The sequence below is a fragment of the Micrasema longulum genome, unplaced genomic scaffold, assembly GCF_059751315.1.
Source record: "Micrasema longulum isolate JH-2025_06_02 unplaced genomic scaffold, ASM5975131v1 h1tg000271l, whole genome shotgun sequence".
Lineage (NCBI taxonomy): Eukaryota > Metazoa > Arthropoda > Insecta > Trichoptera > Brachycentridae > Micrasema > Micrasema longulum.
The window spans coordinates 661,570-678,680 of record NW_028277475.1 but is presented as its reverse complement, the minus strand read 5'-3'; the positions used below and the strand labels follow the sequence as shown (position 1 = coordinate 678,680).

The window sequence follows — 17,111 nt, the reverse complement described above, 5'->3', positions numbered from 1 at the left end:
TCTGATGAAGTAGATATTTAAACAATGAAATAAATTAAACAAATATATTGAAAATAAAACTGAAACAAATAAATTAAAAAATGTTCTCTTTCAAGCGGTAAAAATAAGAACATTTAATTGTATGGCGAAGTTTCTCAAAAATGTATTAAAAAAATTAACAAAACAGATTTTAATAAAAATAAACTACGCCACAAGTTATTCCCAATCAACCAATGATAGTGTTGTGACAGACTAACAGTTTTCGGGAAGCCAACTCACTAATAGAAGCAAAACTCACTGACAAGAACTTGTGATATCACGGGCAGAGTAATTTCACATAAGAATGATTTTTTGAAATTGACAAATAATTCTTTTTTTAAATTAAAAAAAATTTTTTTTTATAAAAAGCCCACTGAATTTCCTCGTTATAAGTTTAGATTTTTTTGTTAAATAAAATAATGCAATTATTTCATGAAATGAGGCTTGGAGCTTAATACATGGCTTTCAAAATTTTCCTTCTTTTAAAAAACACGCACTATCCTGGATTCAAACTTAAGATATGAGCTCTTTTTTCTACGATGTATTTTGTTGCCCTAATAATAAGGAATATTTTTTTTATGTTTCTTTTAATATTTTAATTTCCCTTTTTAATTACTTTTAAAATAAGGAGCAAAAATTCATTTGCCTTTGTGGGATTTTTTGTTTACTATTTTTACTATTAATATGTATTTCATTGCTATGTAATTATCCTTTATTTTTTTAAGACTCTGTTTTACCTCTTATGTATACTGGTAAAAAAAGACAAAAAAATTTAAATATTAAAAAAATATCACAATTTGCACATTGTTGGAAACATGAACATGGCTCCAAGATATCTATTGGACCACTGTATCAGGGAAAATACACATCAAAGAAAATTTACTCTTAGGTCAGCATTTGAATCAGGCAGAGGGAAACTTATCAAATTCCGGCGCTGCCCAAGCACGGAGATCATGCTTTTGCCGTAGCCGGCCCCTCTACCTGGAACGAATTGCCTTCACACTTACGAATTATCGAAAGTTCCAGTCAGTTCAGATCTCAGTTGAAATTACACCCTCAATTTTAAAATCATAAAGTTTAATACGTAGTGCTAGCTTAGTTACATTAGTTTAAGTTTAGAATTGTAAAGTGTTCTTGAAATGATTTTTTAATGTTTTTGACAAAAACTGCGCTATTTAGAACAGCCAGATATTCTTTGTACGATTTATTTATGTATTTCAAGAGCCTCAATTTGCGACCTCTGGCTTAGTAGGTACCGCACGCTCCTGCTCAGGACCAACTGGCGAGTCTCTCGAATACAGATTGAGATAGTCACCTGCAGGTTGGTGGGATCCTTGTAGCTCTCGTCGGAAGCGGCCTGCAGCTTCTCGTGCACCCAGGACTCCAGCTCATCGGCGTCTCTCTTGAAGTACTGGAAGCGGCGAGAGTCTTCCAGCCTCTCCCTCTTGGCGCGGGCCTCCAGCTTGAAGTCGTCATAACGAGCCAACACCTAGAGTGAAATATTAAAATAATAGTTTTGTTTCATAGCTTATTAACCTCAGTTTTTGTTCTTAAAATTCCATTATACGTGGGGAATGGGCTGGGATTAAAAGGGTCAAACAACTATGCTACAAACATGTAGGTAATAATTATATTACAGCTGCTCATACCTTAGGTGATAATGAACTTTGTAAATAAAATTAAAAGTTATTAACTGGTAGATTTATCAAAGTGTTTAAATTCAAGATATTTTGAAGTAGATGGTTAGTTAATCAGATAATCTTATGCACAAAAATCACTTAAATAATAAGATAAGACCAGAATTTTTAAATCAATAATGTTATCATTGCATGTGTGAGTGTGTGTTTTATATATGCATATGTATGTGGGTTAATTACTACAACTATAGTCCTTAAAATATAGCTTGATTAGAATGACAGTTGTCAGCAAAGGTGAGGACATAACTTTGTAGTGATGTCTAAGGAGTGATTTATATTGACACACAAAAAATCATTCGTATCTGGCATGTTAATTAATTTTTTTAATACAATGCTTGAAACATAAATCAACATTAATATAGAAAATCAGCTTTAAAACTAAAAGAAAACTAAAATAAACTTTATTATTAACGACGTTCTTACAAGGTTACATAATTTTGCAAAAATGTTAGAGATGAGACAAATTGATCAACGTAAATCAATTGATTAAAAAATAACTCATTTGTTGTTATTCATGAAAAAAAGTATTTAATGTCTTAGTTTTTAGTAAATAATTGTCTTAAACACACTATGATGGGCTTGTTTTTGTGTTTTTATATCAATTTTCGGAAACAGAGTCTCATGTTTGCATGAAAAAACTGATAAAATCGATTTGATCGATACATGATCGGTGATCAATAATTTCCCACCTCTAGTGACATTAGTTTGACAGCTGTTATGCTATATTTTAAGGACTATAGATAACTTTAAAATCAGCATTTGTGAGTTATTCACTAAAAATACATTTTCTTATCCTGCTCCAAGAATGCTACAAATAGACGAGCATTCAAACCATTATAATATGAGTTTTATGAATCACGATTCGCCTATTTGTAGCATTCATGGAGAAAGATACAAATATGTGTTTTAGTGGGTAACTCAAACGTGCTGATTTTGAAGTTCAACATTCAAATTTCCACTCAAACATAACCATAATACACGCTTCACATGTAATGATGATTTGGTAGTACCAAAAGTATGTAATAAGTATGGTTATAGAACTCTCAAATATTTAGTACCGAGCATTTTTTATTTATTGCAGAAAGAACTTAAATTTAACTCACAATGTAACAACAGCAAAATAAGAGAGTGGCTACTCGATCAAAAGTTTATATGTGAATAGTAGCTTATGTGTAAACATTTTAATTTTTCATATATTTTCTTGTATTTAAAAAAATATATATATAATATTATTTGTATATGCATGTATATTCTAATCTTTCCGGCTGTTAATTTATATCTGTTATTCATTGTTTTTAAATGTAGATAAATTTATATAAGTTAGTATAAATATAATCTCCACCGACAAGCTACAGAAAGTGGCTTGGTGGGATTTTAGTTTTAGTTAAAATATATCAATTGAAATTATGAAAACTGTAAAAATGTACAATAAAATTATTAAATAAAATTTTTAAAAGTTACCTATATACCTTAAAATATAGCTTGATTAGAATGACAGCTGTCAAACTAATTTCATCAGTGATGGGAAATTACTGATCGCTGATCAAATCGATTTTATCAGTTATTTCATGCAATCATGAAACTCTGTTTCCGAAAATTAATATAAAAAACGCAAAAACAAGCCTATTATATAGTGTTTAACACAATTATTTACCAAAAAATTAGACATTTATACTTTTTTCATGAACAACATCAAATGAATTATTTTTTATTCGATCAATTTACATTGATCAATTTGTCCCATCTCTAACGTTTTTGCAAAATGATGCAATCTTGTAAGAACGTCGTTAATAACTAGGGTTATTTTAGTTTTCTTTTAGATTTAAAGCTGATTTTATATATTAATGTTGATTTACATTGTTTTTTTTTCCGCACATTCGCCTGAGGGATCGCATTTCAACAGCATTCAGTCGTTTGTGCGGAAAAACAATGTATGATAGGTGCCCTAATGTCGAAATTAGAGCAGAATGCAAGGCTGAGTTAAGCATTATCGACAAAATTAAGAAAGGTCTTTTGCGATGGTTCGGTCATGTGGAGCGAATGAATGATGAAAGAACGGCTAAAAAGATTTATGATGCGAATGTGTCTGGTTGTAGAAGTCGAGGAAGGCCGAGAAAGACATGGCATGATCAAGTACAACAAATTCTTGAAAGTGGTCATGTGAAAAGTCGGAATAATCGACGTGCGTGCATGAGAAGATGTATGAATGTGAAGGAAGCAAAGGAAGTGTGCCAGGACAGAGTGGTGTGGCGTTCTATCCTCTCTGCCTACCCCTCTGGGGAAATGGCGTGATGGTTAGTTAGTTAGTTAGTTATGTTGATTTATGTTTCAAGCATTGTATTAAAAAATAAATTAACACGCCAGATACAAATGATTTTGTGTGTCAATATAAATAACTCCTTTGACGTTACTACAAAGTTATGTTGTCACTTTTTCTGACAACTGTCATTCTAATCATGTAACTTTTTAAGGACTATAGTTGTAGTAATTACCAGATGACACAGTACGTGCATTTTATATTTTGGTTTATTCTTATATATTTATTCATTTTGCATTACATATAAAATAAACCTTAAATAATAATGTGTCATCACTGGGGTAATGTGTCATCACCGAGAATACTAGTACTTTTGTGTACAATGTCCTTTTTTTACATGTGAGAATACGCATGGAAAACATAATACACAGAGAGAAAACTACATAATTTCAAAACAGTACTAAATGTCTCGCCACTTAATCTTGCTTGCGGCTTACACATTAACTAATAAATTACATTAAGAGCGTAGGCAAGCTTAGATGCCGAGATGTTTATCTACAGTTTAAAACACTCGACATATATTAATGTACTCTCTATATTATACATTATTTATATTTTAAAAATTCAAAAAATAAAAATATCATTATATACATTTATACATTCACATTGATATTGTAGAGGGGCAGATATTTCAAAATTGGTTTGGCTGCTTACTAATTTTTATTTTATTTATTTATACATAAATACATGGTACCACCTTGAATATGCGACCCCCCTTACGAGTAAAAAGAATAGCTGGACCACTTCTGCCAGTTTTGCATCCCTTATATTTTACTTTTGCCTCGCTTGTGCCCGCAACCCCCTTAGTCAGTGTATCGCGACACCCCAGAGTGTCGCGATACCAGTAATCAGTATTTACACAATCTAATTTTGTCGCATCATAATAAAAATAGTAGGTGGCAATTTTTTTTTTTAAATTGTAGAAATAATTATTTTTATATATTCTATTGTTTAATATTTGAAGTACGGTGGTATTCTGTTACCCGCAACTAAAAAAATTACAATGGGGAAATATCACGTTTTTTTTACATTTTTAAAGTAATAAAAGTCTATAAAATACTGTCCACTAAAAATGTTTTTTTTTTGCTAATTATTAGTAGCACAAAAAATACTTTTAAATTTGTAATTTTAAGTTTCTGCAAAAATGGTCATTCCATTGGCCACGCCCCTAATACGTCACGATCATGTTTATTTGTTCCTGCCATTGAAATGTGTGTAGAACAATTTCATGAATCTTGACATCACAACAACCAAGGCCAACACGTCGCGTTTTTCTACCAACATATTTTTATTGAATTTCTTTTTTACATTTATATATGAAAACAATTCTCTACAATATCCATATTGATTTTGAAAATACAATTAATTATTCTAAATCCATTTAATATATTTTTATCGGTAATCGTAGTATGTGATATTTCCCTATTATATTTTTCTGTTTCATTTATTTGAAATATAACATGATTTTTTCCAAGGGGGCGTGGGTCCATATGGCCATACCTGTTCACGTCTCTCTTGGATGTCCTCAGCCGTCTCCAGGATCTTCACCTCCTTGGGTGGTGGGATTTGCTCCATGACGAAGCTACAGTAATTGCACGCTGACTAAACCTGCGTAATGCAACCTACTCAGCACCGGTATCCCTCGGTGCAACCTGAAATGAGATATAGAAAGGGGATTGTATTACCAATACTGTATCAAATTACTGATCACTATTGCTAGGCATTCAAATTCAAACACACAGCATGGTTTAAAAGGAAATATTTCTTAAAAGGGATTCTGAACTGTTGCGGCGTCGATAGCCTGTTTACTACGATTATAAGCCCCAACTCTCAGAAAACTTGTGACCCTTCCACTGCACCCCGGGGTTCTGCGGAACACCTTTTAGGAATCGCTGCAATAAACCATTAAAACGTAAAAAATTATCAGAGTACAATAAAGTGATCACCCTCTATATATCAGTGGCGAATGGTGATTTTATTTACAGGTAAGCTATAAAAAAATATCATATATTTGTACCTACATAGAAGGTACATAATATAATGTAAGTAATATATACTATAAATTGATATTTTTCTGTGGTTCTGTGTGAGATACAACAACTCTTATCCATGAAATCAACTCAAACGATGTAACTTCGTGATATATTATATTATATAGATATATTATCCATTACTTTAATATATACTTCATTGAAAAATACCACTATGAATTCAGTCGATATTAGGTATTCAATTGAAATGTTAACTGGCCGCATTGTTCTAGTAATTAATAGTGCTAAAAACAGCAGCGTGGAGCGCTATATGTCCTGCAGTATGACGCATGAAAGTAATTATGGTCTTATGTCAAAAGTACCATCTCAAAGAAAAATAGTCCTTAAGAAACAATGTTTGAAATACTGTTTTCCAAATCAAGAATCTTCAAATAATTTGTGTAATATGCAAGTTTAATCTAGGAGAAAAAACCCGCACTGAGGTTAATACATTCAAAATATAGTATACTAATTTGTATGAAAAAATAAGCTGGAATAATCGGCTAGTTTTTTGGCTCACTGCAGGCGCTGAGCGCGCTTTATTAAAATTTATATTTATATTAGGATAAAAATACAAACGGTGGAAATGATTTAAAATAAATGTTAATTATTTATTTGTTTTCTGTAAATAAAGTTACAATAAAACATTATTATGGTTAGTCAAATATAATGGTAAGCTGCGCATAATCGCTTCTATACACAGTTCGCCCCTGCTATATATGCCACTAGTTATGTATACTCTAAGTGTATGAGCATTCCAAAGCATAAAATGGCCAGTGTTCTTAATAGATAGTAAAAAAGGAATTCAATTATCTTATTTAAATTAAAGGTCAAAGTGTAGCAACATTTAAAAAAAAAATATTTATATCTATTAAACTTATTTAACCTTTCCCTTACTGTCCTAAAAACACCCTCGAATTACGGTGCTGTGTAGTCACTACACATTAATAAAATAAGAGATTTAAAAATGGAAAAATGAAATATTTATAGGGAATGGCTTTGATTAACCATAATTTAATGCAAAGATGATAATATTTCAAATCTAACTGCTGAAAACATGAAAAAACCATTGGGTATCGCTAACAATTCGGGCGAAACGTGCACCCGCGCCAACTTCCCGAGAGCTACCGAGTAGCTATATAGTACTGGACTACGTGACTGACTGAGAGTATACTTTTGATGATATTTGTAATTTATCCCCGATTTCCGATAAAATGCTTTTTTTGTGCCTAATAAGTACATATTATTTAATAACAAATTATTTCAGTTGATACGTAAATGTGTAATGGAGGAATACTGAAGATCTAAACCCAATATTTATAAAGATATTATAGTTATTAGACGCAATGTGTACTAGCTACACATCACCGGGGAGGGAGGGTTAAATAAATATATGCAATTTTTCTCACAGTAAATATATACAATTTAAATATGAACAACTCCCTAGGGGGAAAATCCAGCCAGTCTGCAAGCATTTGGACATACTCAAAACATTGTTAAAAACAAAGTTGTTTAATTATCATTATAATATTTTGTGTTTTAATTCTCATTTTTATAATTCATACAGCAATTTGTGAAGGATATATAAATAAATTCAAATTTGTGTATTTTATACTGCGTGAGAATGTGATTACGGTGTGGCTCTATGTGGATGTATGTGAAATCCCATAATGTGGCTCTCACTGACTAACCCCTGATATAGAGTATAATAACAAACCAGATATTAGTTTATTTACTAATGAGTAATGAAAACTAATATAACAAATACACTTAAAAAAAACTATTTGTTTATTAATCAGTTTTGATTTGTAAAATAGAGGAATGAAATGATTGTAGTGGTGTTAAAAGGAATTGTGCATGTATTGGTGAACACATCTGCTACCGCTGTGAATAGGAGGGCTTGACCTCGGGTGCGTGTGTGTGTCCGGGTGTGTATGTCTATGTGTATACACCACAAATGCATAACATAATGGAGGTTGATTTACAGTGACCTCTCTCCTGATTATGTCGTTACTAATTTGACAAGTGCAGAGAAGCCAAACGTTTTATTATAATTTTAAAAAATTGTCTTGTATCTAAAATAGCCAATGTTGTAAATCGCAACATTACAGGCTAATGCCTATGTGGGATTTTTTAAAATTTAATAAATATAGTTATATCTATACAGGGTGTTCTTGAAACCCTGTCACACCCGAAACCACGATGATCAGTATGGGCAACAAGACATATTAAAAAAAATATTTAGAACGAAGAAAATTTGTAAAAACAAAATATTAAAAAGAATAAATGGTTGGTAACTTCTGCAGGGGAGAAGCGAGGGGGGCGCGGCCGCGCGGTTAACGGTGTGTCAGACTCCCCCCTCCTCGTTTCTCTCCTGCAGAACTTAGCAACCATTTGTTTTTTTATTTTTTGAAACTTTATTCGTTCTAAAAATTTATTTTAATGTGCCAATATGTCTTCTTGCTCATACTGATCATCGAGGTTTCGGATGTGACAGGGTTTAATGAACATCCAGTGTATATATATACATATAAATTTAGGTTCCGTATGTTTGTGGCCACATTTCATTGCATTTTAGCAGAATAGAGTTTCTTTTAATTCAAAAGTTCCAACAGAAACGGAACATTCTATGCGTTTTAAATTGACTCATAATTTGTCATAGTTGACAAGTACTGCTGAATGACACTTCTACACAGTGCTGCCATTTTATCAATTTTAGCCAAAGTTACAATTTTCTCTCTTTATATTCTACAGCATAGTCACAGCAACGCAAATAAAGATATTAAATTAAGCAATGTGTTTTCTCGGTAAATGTTTAGTTTGGTAGACTATTTTTATTTACTCCTCTAATAATTAATATCAGACAAAGCCTCAGCGAAGCGTGGCCGGGTTCAGCTGGTATGTAAAAAAATGTAAATCAAAAAATTGAAAATAAGTCAAAAAGATTTTTTAATAATTAAATATTATAAACAGTCCAACTTGGTTATAGCGCTGACGGAAATAGCGAGATCTCAGATGTACCAACATTTGGAACAAATCCAACACACACGGTATCACCCAAAAAAGAGACATATTGAGTAAACATTAGTTGACATCTTAGTTTATGGTTATCTCCTATGAAGAGAGAATAAAATACAAGCTTTGCTGGACAGTATTCAAATGGCTCCAAGATACCTATCGGACCTCTGTATTAGGGAAAATACATGTCGAAGAAAATCTACTCTTAGGTCAGCATTTGATTCAGGCAGAGGTAAACTTGCCGAAATCTGGCGCTGCCCTAACACTAGATTCGGAGATCGTGCTTTCGCCGTTGCCGGCCACTCTGCCTGGAACCAATTGCCTTCAAACTTACGAATCACCGAAAGTCCCAGTCAGTTCAGATCCCAACTAAAACCTCACTTCTTTAGTTTATCATACCCTTAATTTTAAATTAATAAATATAAAATGTCACTTTGGCTTACTTAGAATGTGAGTTTAAGTATACAATTGTAAAGCGCCCTTGAGGTGATTTTCAACAAACATGGCGCGATATAAATCAGCCAAATTTATTATTATTATTAATTAATAATGAGCAGTCCCATCTTCCTCGTGATAACCAAGTTTGACTGTATTTATCACAAGTGCAACTAGGTCAATCAATAAGTGGGTACTTACTTTTTATTGAGTGTTTTTCAAAGTTTTTAAAAGTAGAAATATGCCTACTTTAATTAAAACATTCGTCTTTTTCTATGACATTTTAAATGGTTTTAGAAAGCGAAATATTTTGCGATAGCCTAAAAATATGTATTTTAGAATGTTTGGATTTGCGCAAAAGTTTAAAATGAATTGTGTTTAAAACACGAATACAAAAAAATACACAGTTAATAAAATCAGTTCTGTAAAATAATAACCACGAACAGAGTTAGCAACGCCTATCTGATAAGATAACAAAAAAATATTTTAAAATTCCGATAATTTAAGATAAATATAGAACTACTAAGCTTTGCTTAATAATTCGAAGCGTACGTAGCGAAGTACTATAACCGATAACATCAAAATGAATACAAAGTGACATGTTTCCAACTGACGGCCGTTAAGTGTGTACATCCTTTTTATGTCAAATGATGTAATGCACCAAATATTTGTACATGGCGGCCGCCCTGTCACCGTTGATAAATTTTCTATATTTACTTCCCAACTACAAAATTGCAAGTAAGCAAACCGCTAACTCCAAAAAAGAATCATTCAACCACATTCTGTGTGATAAAAATACTTAGAAAGACTTAAATAACGTAAGAGCAGTGGGGTGTGGCATGATAAATTAATAAAGGAAACAAGCCGTGGCGGACAAATTTAAACGAATAAAGAACACTGAAAACATAAATTATTTCGATAGCAAATTATATGCTGATAAAATCACTCACTTCAAAAAATTACTCGAATTGTTCCAATAAATAGAATTCACAATGTTTAAACGGTTTAATAAAATAAAACTGCAAATGACGGCACTATCACACTCGTTCGCTCACACTCACTACAAATCTATGGAATCGAAACCACAGATGAAAGGTAATGCCACCACAAACCATAAACGGTAACATAGTGATGCGCAGAATCGATTAAGCTTTTTTTTTTCTTCTATTCCAGAGGCTTGTTAGCAGGTAGGAAAAAAAGGATACGCAAGGAAGTTATGAACAAGACACCAAAATTTTCAGACCAATTGAGAAAAAGTCTTTTTAGTATTTTTTTCTTGGAACTGGCGGGAATCGAACCCGCGTCGCCAATTTCACAGTTGGTCGTTTAACCAACTGTGCTACGGCGCCTGTCTTACAAAGTCGATTATTTGATAATGGATAATATGAGCTATTCAATAGTAAAAATTATTTGATTATCCATTGAAGTTAACTTTTTAAAATCAAAACAATTGTTTGTTCAAAATTTCAATTTCATAACAAACAACTCTACGGTAGCAATAGGTAACGCTACACCACTCCGTCTTTGCATAGAAAACTTTAAAATGAGCATGTCTTCTATCATTTTCACTCACTGAAATGCCGTTTTTCATGTCTTATTCCTAAATCGTATTTGCATATTCAAAATAAGTAAGGAAAACAAAATTAAAAAGCAATTTGTCAAGCTTATTTAAACTGCTCTCTTGAAAAATCACAAATTCTGTAATGAGTACTTTGTTTTCTAGACCATCATATGAATCATGAACTGGCATTCAGCCCTCAAAGGGAATACGTCGGTTTTGGAACATCCTGTGTGGAAACAAACTTTAACAAGTTCGCAAGACCTGGCACAGCGTTGCCAACACTGTCGATTGTTCGGTTGATCTACTGATTTAGGAAGGAATCAATCGATCTATCGAAATTCTACTGATAAAAATAATAAGGGCAGCATCGAATTTTGTATTTATTTTTGCATCGCAACAAGGCAAGACGCCCAGTTAAAGTAGTAAATTACAGGGCAGAACAATCAAGTTGAAGAAAAAATACATTAAATTATATTGTCTCATTGGATATCGAATCTTGCATATTTAGCAAAATTTTGCAATGAAAAAAGGTAGAATTTTTTATTATTCCCCCCCCCCCCCCTTCTCTTTCCGACCGTATGACCAAAAGTCCTTGGACCTACCGATTTTTTTATTCTACCGAATACAGCTTGATGCAAGTTTGCAACACTGGTTGCAACAGGTGCTGCTCGTTGTCTCTGGTCTAATTTGTGCCCTGGTCACTCTGGTCCAATTCGATCTTTGGTGGCGGGTGGCGGGGGCGCTTATTATATTCACACATTCACAGACTAAAGATATATACTCTTCTACTGTTATAAGTTATAAAACATAAAGCAAAAAGCAGGAATTTGTGAAAGCACAGAGCAAGGTTCTTTGGGTTTTTGTTTGCGCTTCGAGCCCGATACCCGATACATATTATGTCGGTTTCATGCGGTTTCAATTTCCATATTTTCAAACCGTATCAAGTTTCAAATTTAAACGAACATGCATAAAAGTTCATCATCGTCATCACAACCAATTTCAACTGGCACATTATCATGTTCTGGTAGAAGGCCTCAATAAGAATAAAGAAATAAAGCCATCATAATCATAAGTAAGTAAAACCAGTTCGACATTCCATCAGTGTAAAAATTTAAAAAAAATATCCGTTTTTGGATTATTTCGCTTTCATTTCATCCAGCGCATTTCAAGTGCTTTTGTTTTCAGATTTAAATGATTCCATCGAACGGTCCGTTTTGGACCATAATCTCCGGGGGTCATCCACTATTTAGCTAATGACGCTGACATTTGTTATGTCAACCGTCAAAGGCGTCAAATACAAGAACCGAAGTATGCAGTAAAATGACATACACTTTCGTCGCGCATAATCGTCGAAAAAGATCGCCAGTAGGCGTTCATAAACTTACAGAGTGAGTACTCTCTATCATTATTTTTTCCAAAGAGACTAAATTAATTTTCACTCGAAGACAATAGGTTCGATGCAGGGTCCTATGGTCCTATCCTCATGTGAGCCCTATTTAAGGAGGACTCCTGTTCTGAACCCTCGTTAAATAAATACATGAGCACCTTCGAAGGCTGATTGCCTACAATCCGATAATAATAAACAATATTTTGAGTTTGTCGAAATTAAAGGTTATTTAGCAAGAACATCCACAAATCTTCTAGTTTTTCCCAAAATTTAAAATGTTTTATTTTTGCAATCTTTTTCATTACCACCTTAGTGTTGTGATGGAATGTAAGTTTCAAGTATATATATGTTTGAATAATTTAGCGCCATTTTTGTGAAAATCACCTCAAGGGCGCTGTACAATAAATAAATATCCCAGCACGTCTTGCAACTACTAAATTTAGTGTGCATAGTTTAGAAATATTGACATTGAATGAGTTTAATGATAATTAGATTTAAGTTAATATTAGGGCATTCATATATTTTAATGTTTGTACTATTTTAAGATCAAATAAAAAAATAAATAAAAAAGAAAACGCTGCACCCAGGGCTGAGTTAGGTGGGGTGGAGTTGACAGGAAAATTAGCCACTCTGACCTCATTCTTGACTCTTGTGCTGAGCCATCACAATACTAATTAGTCATGCAGCAACTTGTAAATCAGTACATATAGTCTAGATCTTTTCCTGATGTCCTCGATTTTTTTTTAAAGCCGTGGTGTTTTTTTTGTCTGTTATATTTCGTCGCTGCCCCTCAAAATCCGTCAAGTGATTTTTATTTTTTAAAAGTATTTTTGATTTCTCATCCAGATTACACAACTTTGTTTCAACAGAATAAAATTACGTATTTTTCCCTATGTTATTTAATAAAAATATATGTAAAAAATAATCCATTATTCAAAGGTACATTCTTTAAATTATCTCTTGAATTTTTTTTAAATGCCACTTAACGGATATTGCAGGCGCAACGTTGTTTTGTAATTAAGACTATTTTTAAAATGTATCAGTACATACTCAATAAGAGCAAAAGCTTTCTCCACGGCCCTGAGAGCAGGTTATTCTTTTATTTATGCATAGGGCACTGCATCGGTACACCAATCGCAGCGTATCTTGATAATTTATCTTACATAAAAGTAAGATGATCAGTCTTCCGCTTCAGGTACCAGCCCAGGGACGTTGAAATATTCTAGTGTGAAAACATCCTTTTAAATAAATATTTCATATCAACCATGTCGGGAATCAAACTCAAGACCTCTTGCATGGTAGGCAAACGCGGTGACCATTACACCACGAGGCCGACAGACATATAAAGATATATATCGTGTCCCTAACACTATGAGGCCAAGAGCCCCGTGTTGTTGGGATACAGCATAATGGAAAGCGAAAGCATGCATATTATTGAAGCGTTCACAATGTCTCGCAGCAGTTTCCTGCAATGGTCTCTTCCCTTAGACAAAATCCAAACTTGTACACAAACAAACAAACCATCACGCCGTTTCTCCGTAAGGGTAGGTAGAGAGGATAGAACGCCATATCACTATCTATGCATACAGACCTCTCTTCCTCTACATTCATACATCTTCTCATGCACGCACGCCGATTATTCCTACTTTTGACATGTCCATCTTCGAGTATTTGATGGACTTGATCGTGCCATGTCTTTCTCGGTCTTCCTCATTTTCTGCATCCATCAACATTCGCATCATAGATCCTTTTATCCGTTCTTTCGCTGTCCATTCGCTCTACATGTCCAAACCAACGCAGCACCCCTTTCTTGATTCTGTCGATAATGCATGTCGCAGCCTTACACACTTCACGGATCTCGACATTTGTGCACCTATCATACATCGTTTTACCACACATTCGCCTGAGGGGTCGCATTTCGACAGCATTCAACCTACTTTCATCATCATTTTTCTGATTCCATACTTCGCTCCCATACATTAGAGTTGGCACTAGAACTCCATTGTGAGCTGCTAGTTTAGCCTCCTGCGATAAACACTTGTACACTTCTCCTGAAAATGGCTTTCGTTTTGGAGAACTTTATATGTTCATCGAGGACATTGAACGCTCTTTGGGCCACAAAAGAAAAATCTGTTAGCGAAAGTCGCATGTGTTTTTGGTATTAAATAATTCAAATTACAGGAAAACCTCGTACGAGCATTCTGCTGGGGATCTTCTCTTGTAACCGCTTGATCATAAATGTGTCAATGACTCTGTTTAATAAAATTGTCTATTGTTTATCTTTTTTTGTAGATTTAAATTTAGTATTTTAAAAAAAAGTAAAATAAATATAAAGATGAATGTTTTTTCTTTGTTATTTATTATCACTTTTTAATTTACAGTTTTGGTCTGCTCAGCATATTATACAAGTTCCGAAAACTCCTCAGTGGCGTCTACACTCACCAATATATCATCGAAGATTAATGCCATCCTTCATCGGGATTAGTTTCTCACATCCACGGAGGAAACTGATCCTAACTCAAGATTCTAAGAAGTTCACAGGTATCCAAATGTCTTCCCAAGATTATTTTCATTTTTAATGATGCTCATTACTACAGTTATGTTCTGAATGAGAATATAATTTATATTTTTAAATTTGTATTGAAACACTCAATGTCAAAGTACACTGGAACTTCGTTTTACACGCTGAATATATTCCATGTATTACTGTGTGAAATAAGTCTAAAGTGGATAGGTTTCCTAGTGTAAAAATTGTTGTTAAAAACTGTTGGCTATTTATATTACTACACCCTCGTTTTATTAAAAATGTAACATGAAAACAAAATACTTAAAAAAATTGTAAAATATTGTTCTCTTTAACTGCTATCTTCTATTATTATACGCCAAGCATTGACATATTAATACATGGATGCGCCCTATAGAGTAAAATATTTTAGAAAGTTGTGACACGAAAACGTACCCATAGTTTATTTTTTATTTATTTATTATCATATTATACAGTCAAAATAGATCTTCACAGGTCGCAGTGTCGTCAGTCGTTGCATAGTACCGACCCCCATCACTAAGATTAAGAATCATATTATATACATAAGATTATACAAAGTTGCTTTGACTATCTAACTAGGGTTATTTACCCCGTTCTAAGCCAGTCCAAAAAATATATAAAAACAATAATCAATATATAGAAACAATAATAAAGATAGTAGACATAGTGAAAAGCATTGTAAAAAAACGTTTGAAAATTCAGTAAAATACGTAGTAAAGTTATTATTATTATGGATAACTTATACAGCGCCATTTTCGTAACAGAATACCTCAAGGGCGCTTTACATAGTGATTCTTTTAAATTTGTAATTTAATTAAAATAATTTATTTTGTTGTCACATACTACGGATTTATTCAAATGATTTAGAGAACAAGTGGGTTTTAAGTTTTTTCCGAAACATCACTTAGGCCTAAATTCATAAATACATTTTAGTTTTGCTATTGCTTAAATTGGAGTTATACTTCCACTAAACACTCATTTTTCTACATTTCTACGTATCTTTTCTTTCTCAAGCTCACCTTCAACTATGTTGGAGGCTCAAAGAATATTGGTACTTTCTCCCGAGGGTTCTGCCCCTTGCTGTCTTACTGATATACTTAAGTTTAAGTATATGTATCATTACTGAATCCCAGTGAACATTTACATTTTTCTTGTCACATTATTAAGGACTCATGCCCAGCAGTACCAGTAAACCCACTGTAATAAGTGTGCATTCTGTGCAAGTAAACAGAAAAATAGTATATTTAAATAATGATTCGCAAGTAGCCTGTGGAATTGAAACTATTTTGTTTAATGAAAAATAAACATTTACATTCTTATGATATAAATAACTCACTATTATAAAATAAAAATTAAGTTGCGGTAGAGCGGGTGTGAAACTCAGACCTTTGATCCGTAATCCCACAACACTGGCCACTGGACCACAATCCGATTTTATGATCATTATATTTCCATACTGTTAGACAAAGAAAGTTGAGAACAAATTTATTGATGTTATTTTTAAAATTTGAGATGCGTTTAGTCATTTAAAAATCTGCAACAGAGGAACAGTTTAAGAAATATAAAGAGAGTTTATTTACATACAAAACATAATTATTCAAAATCAAAACTAAGGCGGGGCTCGATAAATAAAAACCAAGTTTATTTTCTTACTGAATATGTTTATTTAAAATACAAAGGTGGTTTAAAAAATAAAGACGTAGTTTATTCACATGTATATTATTATTATTAAAAATTAAAACAATACAGTTAATCATTAATCAATAATCAATTCAGTCGCAGCATCCAGTCTCTGGCAAGTTTTTATAAAAATTGCGACAATCAGAATTTATCAAATGCAAGATCCTTTATTTCCTTGCTGATTGGCAAAGGAACAGAATATAATTTGTCGGGTTCTAATGGTAAATTATATCTTCCTCTCCTAGCGTAAGATAAAATTCTAAATGGTTCTTCATGATGCAGAATTGTTTATACGATACAGCACCTGGCTCTCTAGAGTTAACTTTAAACCACTTTAAATCATGAAAAAGGAATTTATCTCCTGTGTTAACTTTTCGCAGCTGTAACGAATCATAAAAATCTGTATGCTGCGTGATCTTTACA

At 32.9% G+C, this 17,111-nt stretch overlaps 1 protein-coding gene and 1 long non-coding RNA gene across 5 annotated transcripts in view; one reads left to right on the top strand and one right to left on the bottom strand.

Moving 5' to 3' along the window:
• alpha-Spec (alpha spectrin) overlaps positions 1-10,590 on the bottom strand; it is a 78,822-nt gene extending 68,232 nt beyond the window's left edge. For all 4 annotated transcript variants that reach the window (XM_088224182.1, XM_088224183.1, XM_088224184.1 and 1 more), the window contains exons 1-3: positions 10,466-10,590; positions 5,533-5,684; positions 1,334-1,507 (exon numbers count right to left, since the gene is read on the bottom strand). In XM_088224182.1, the coding sequence (XP_088080308.1) occupies positions 1,334-1,507; positions 5,533-5,607 (249 nt within the window). In that variant the 5' untranslated portion in view covers positions 5,608-5,684; positions 10,466-10,590. The remainder of the gene's footprint in view (positions 1-1,333; positions 1,508-5,532; positions 5,685-10,465) is intronic.
• A 1,186-nt stretch (positions 10,591-11,776) lies between these two features.
• On the top strand, positions 11,777-15,641 carry LOC148283007 (uncharacterized). Its single transcript, XR_015821953.1, has 3 exons — positions 11,777-12,148; positions 12,262-12,464; positions 14,845-15,641. It is a non-coding gene; the product is annotated as an uncharacterized LOC148283007 (long non-coding RNA).
• The last annotated feature ends 1,470 nt before the right edge of the window (positions 15,642-17,111 follow it).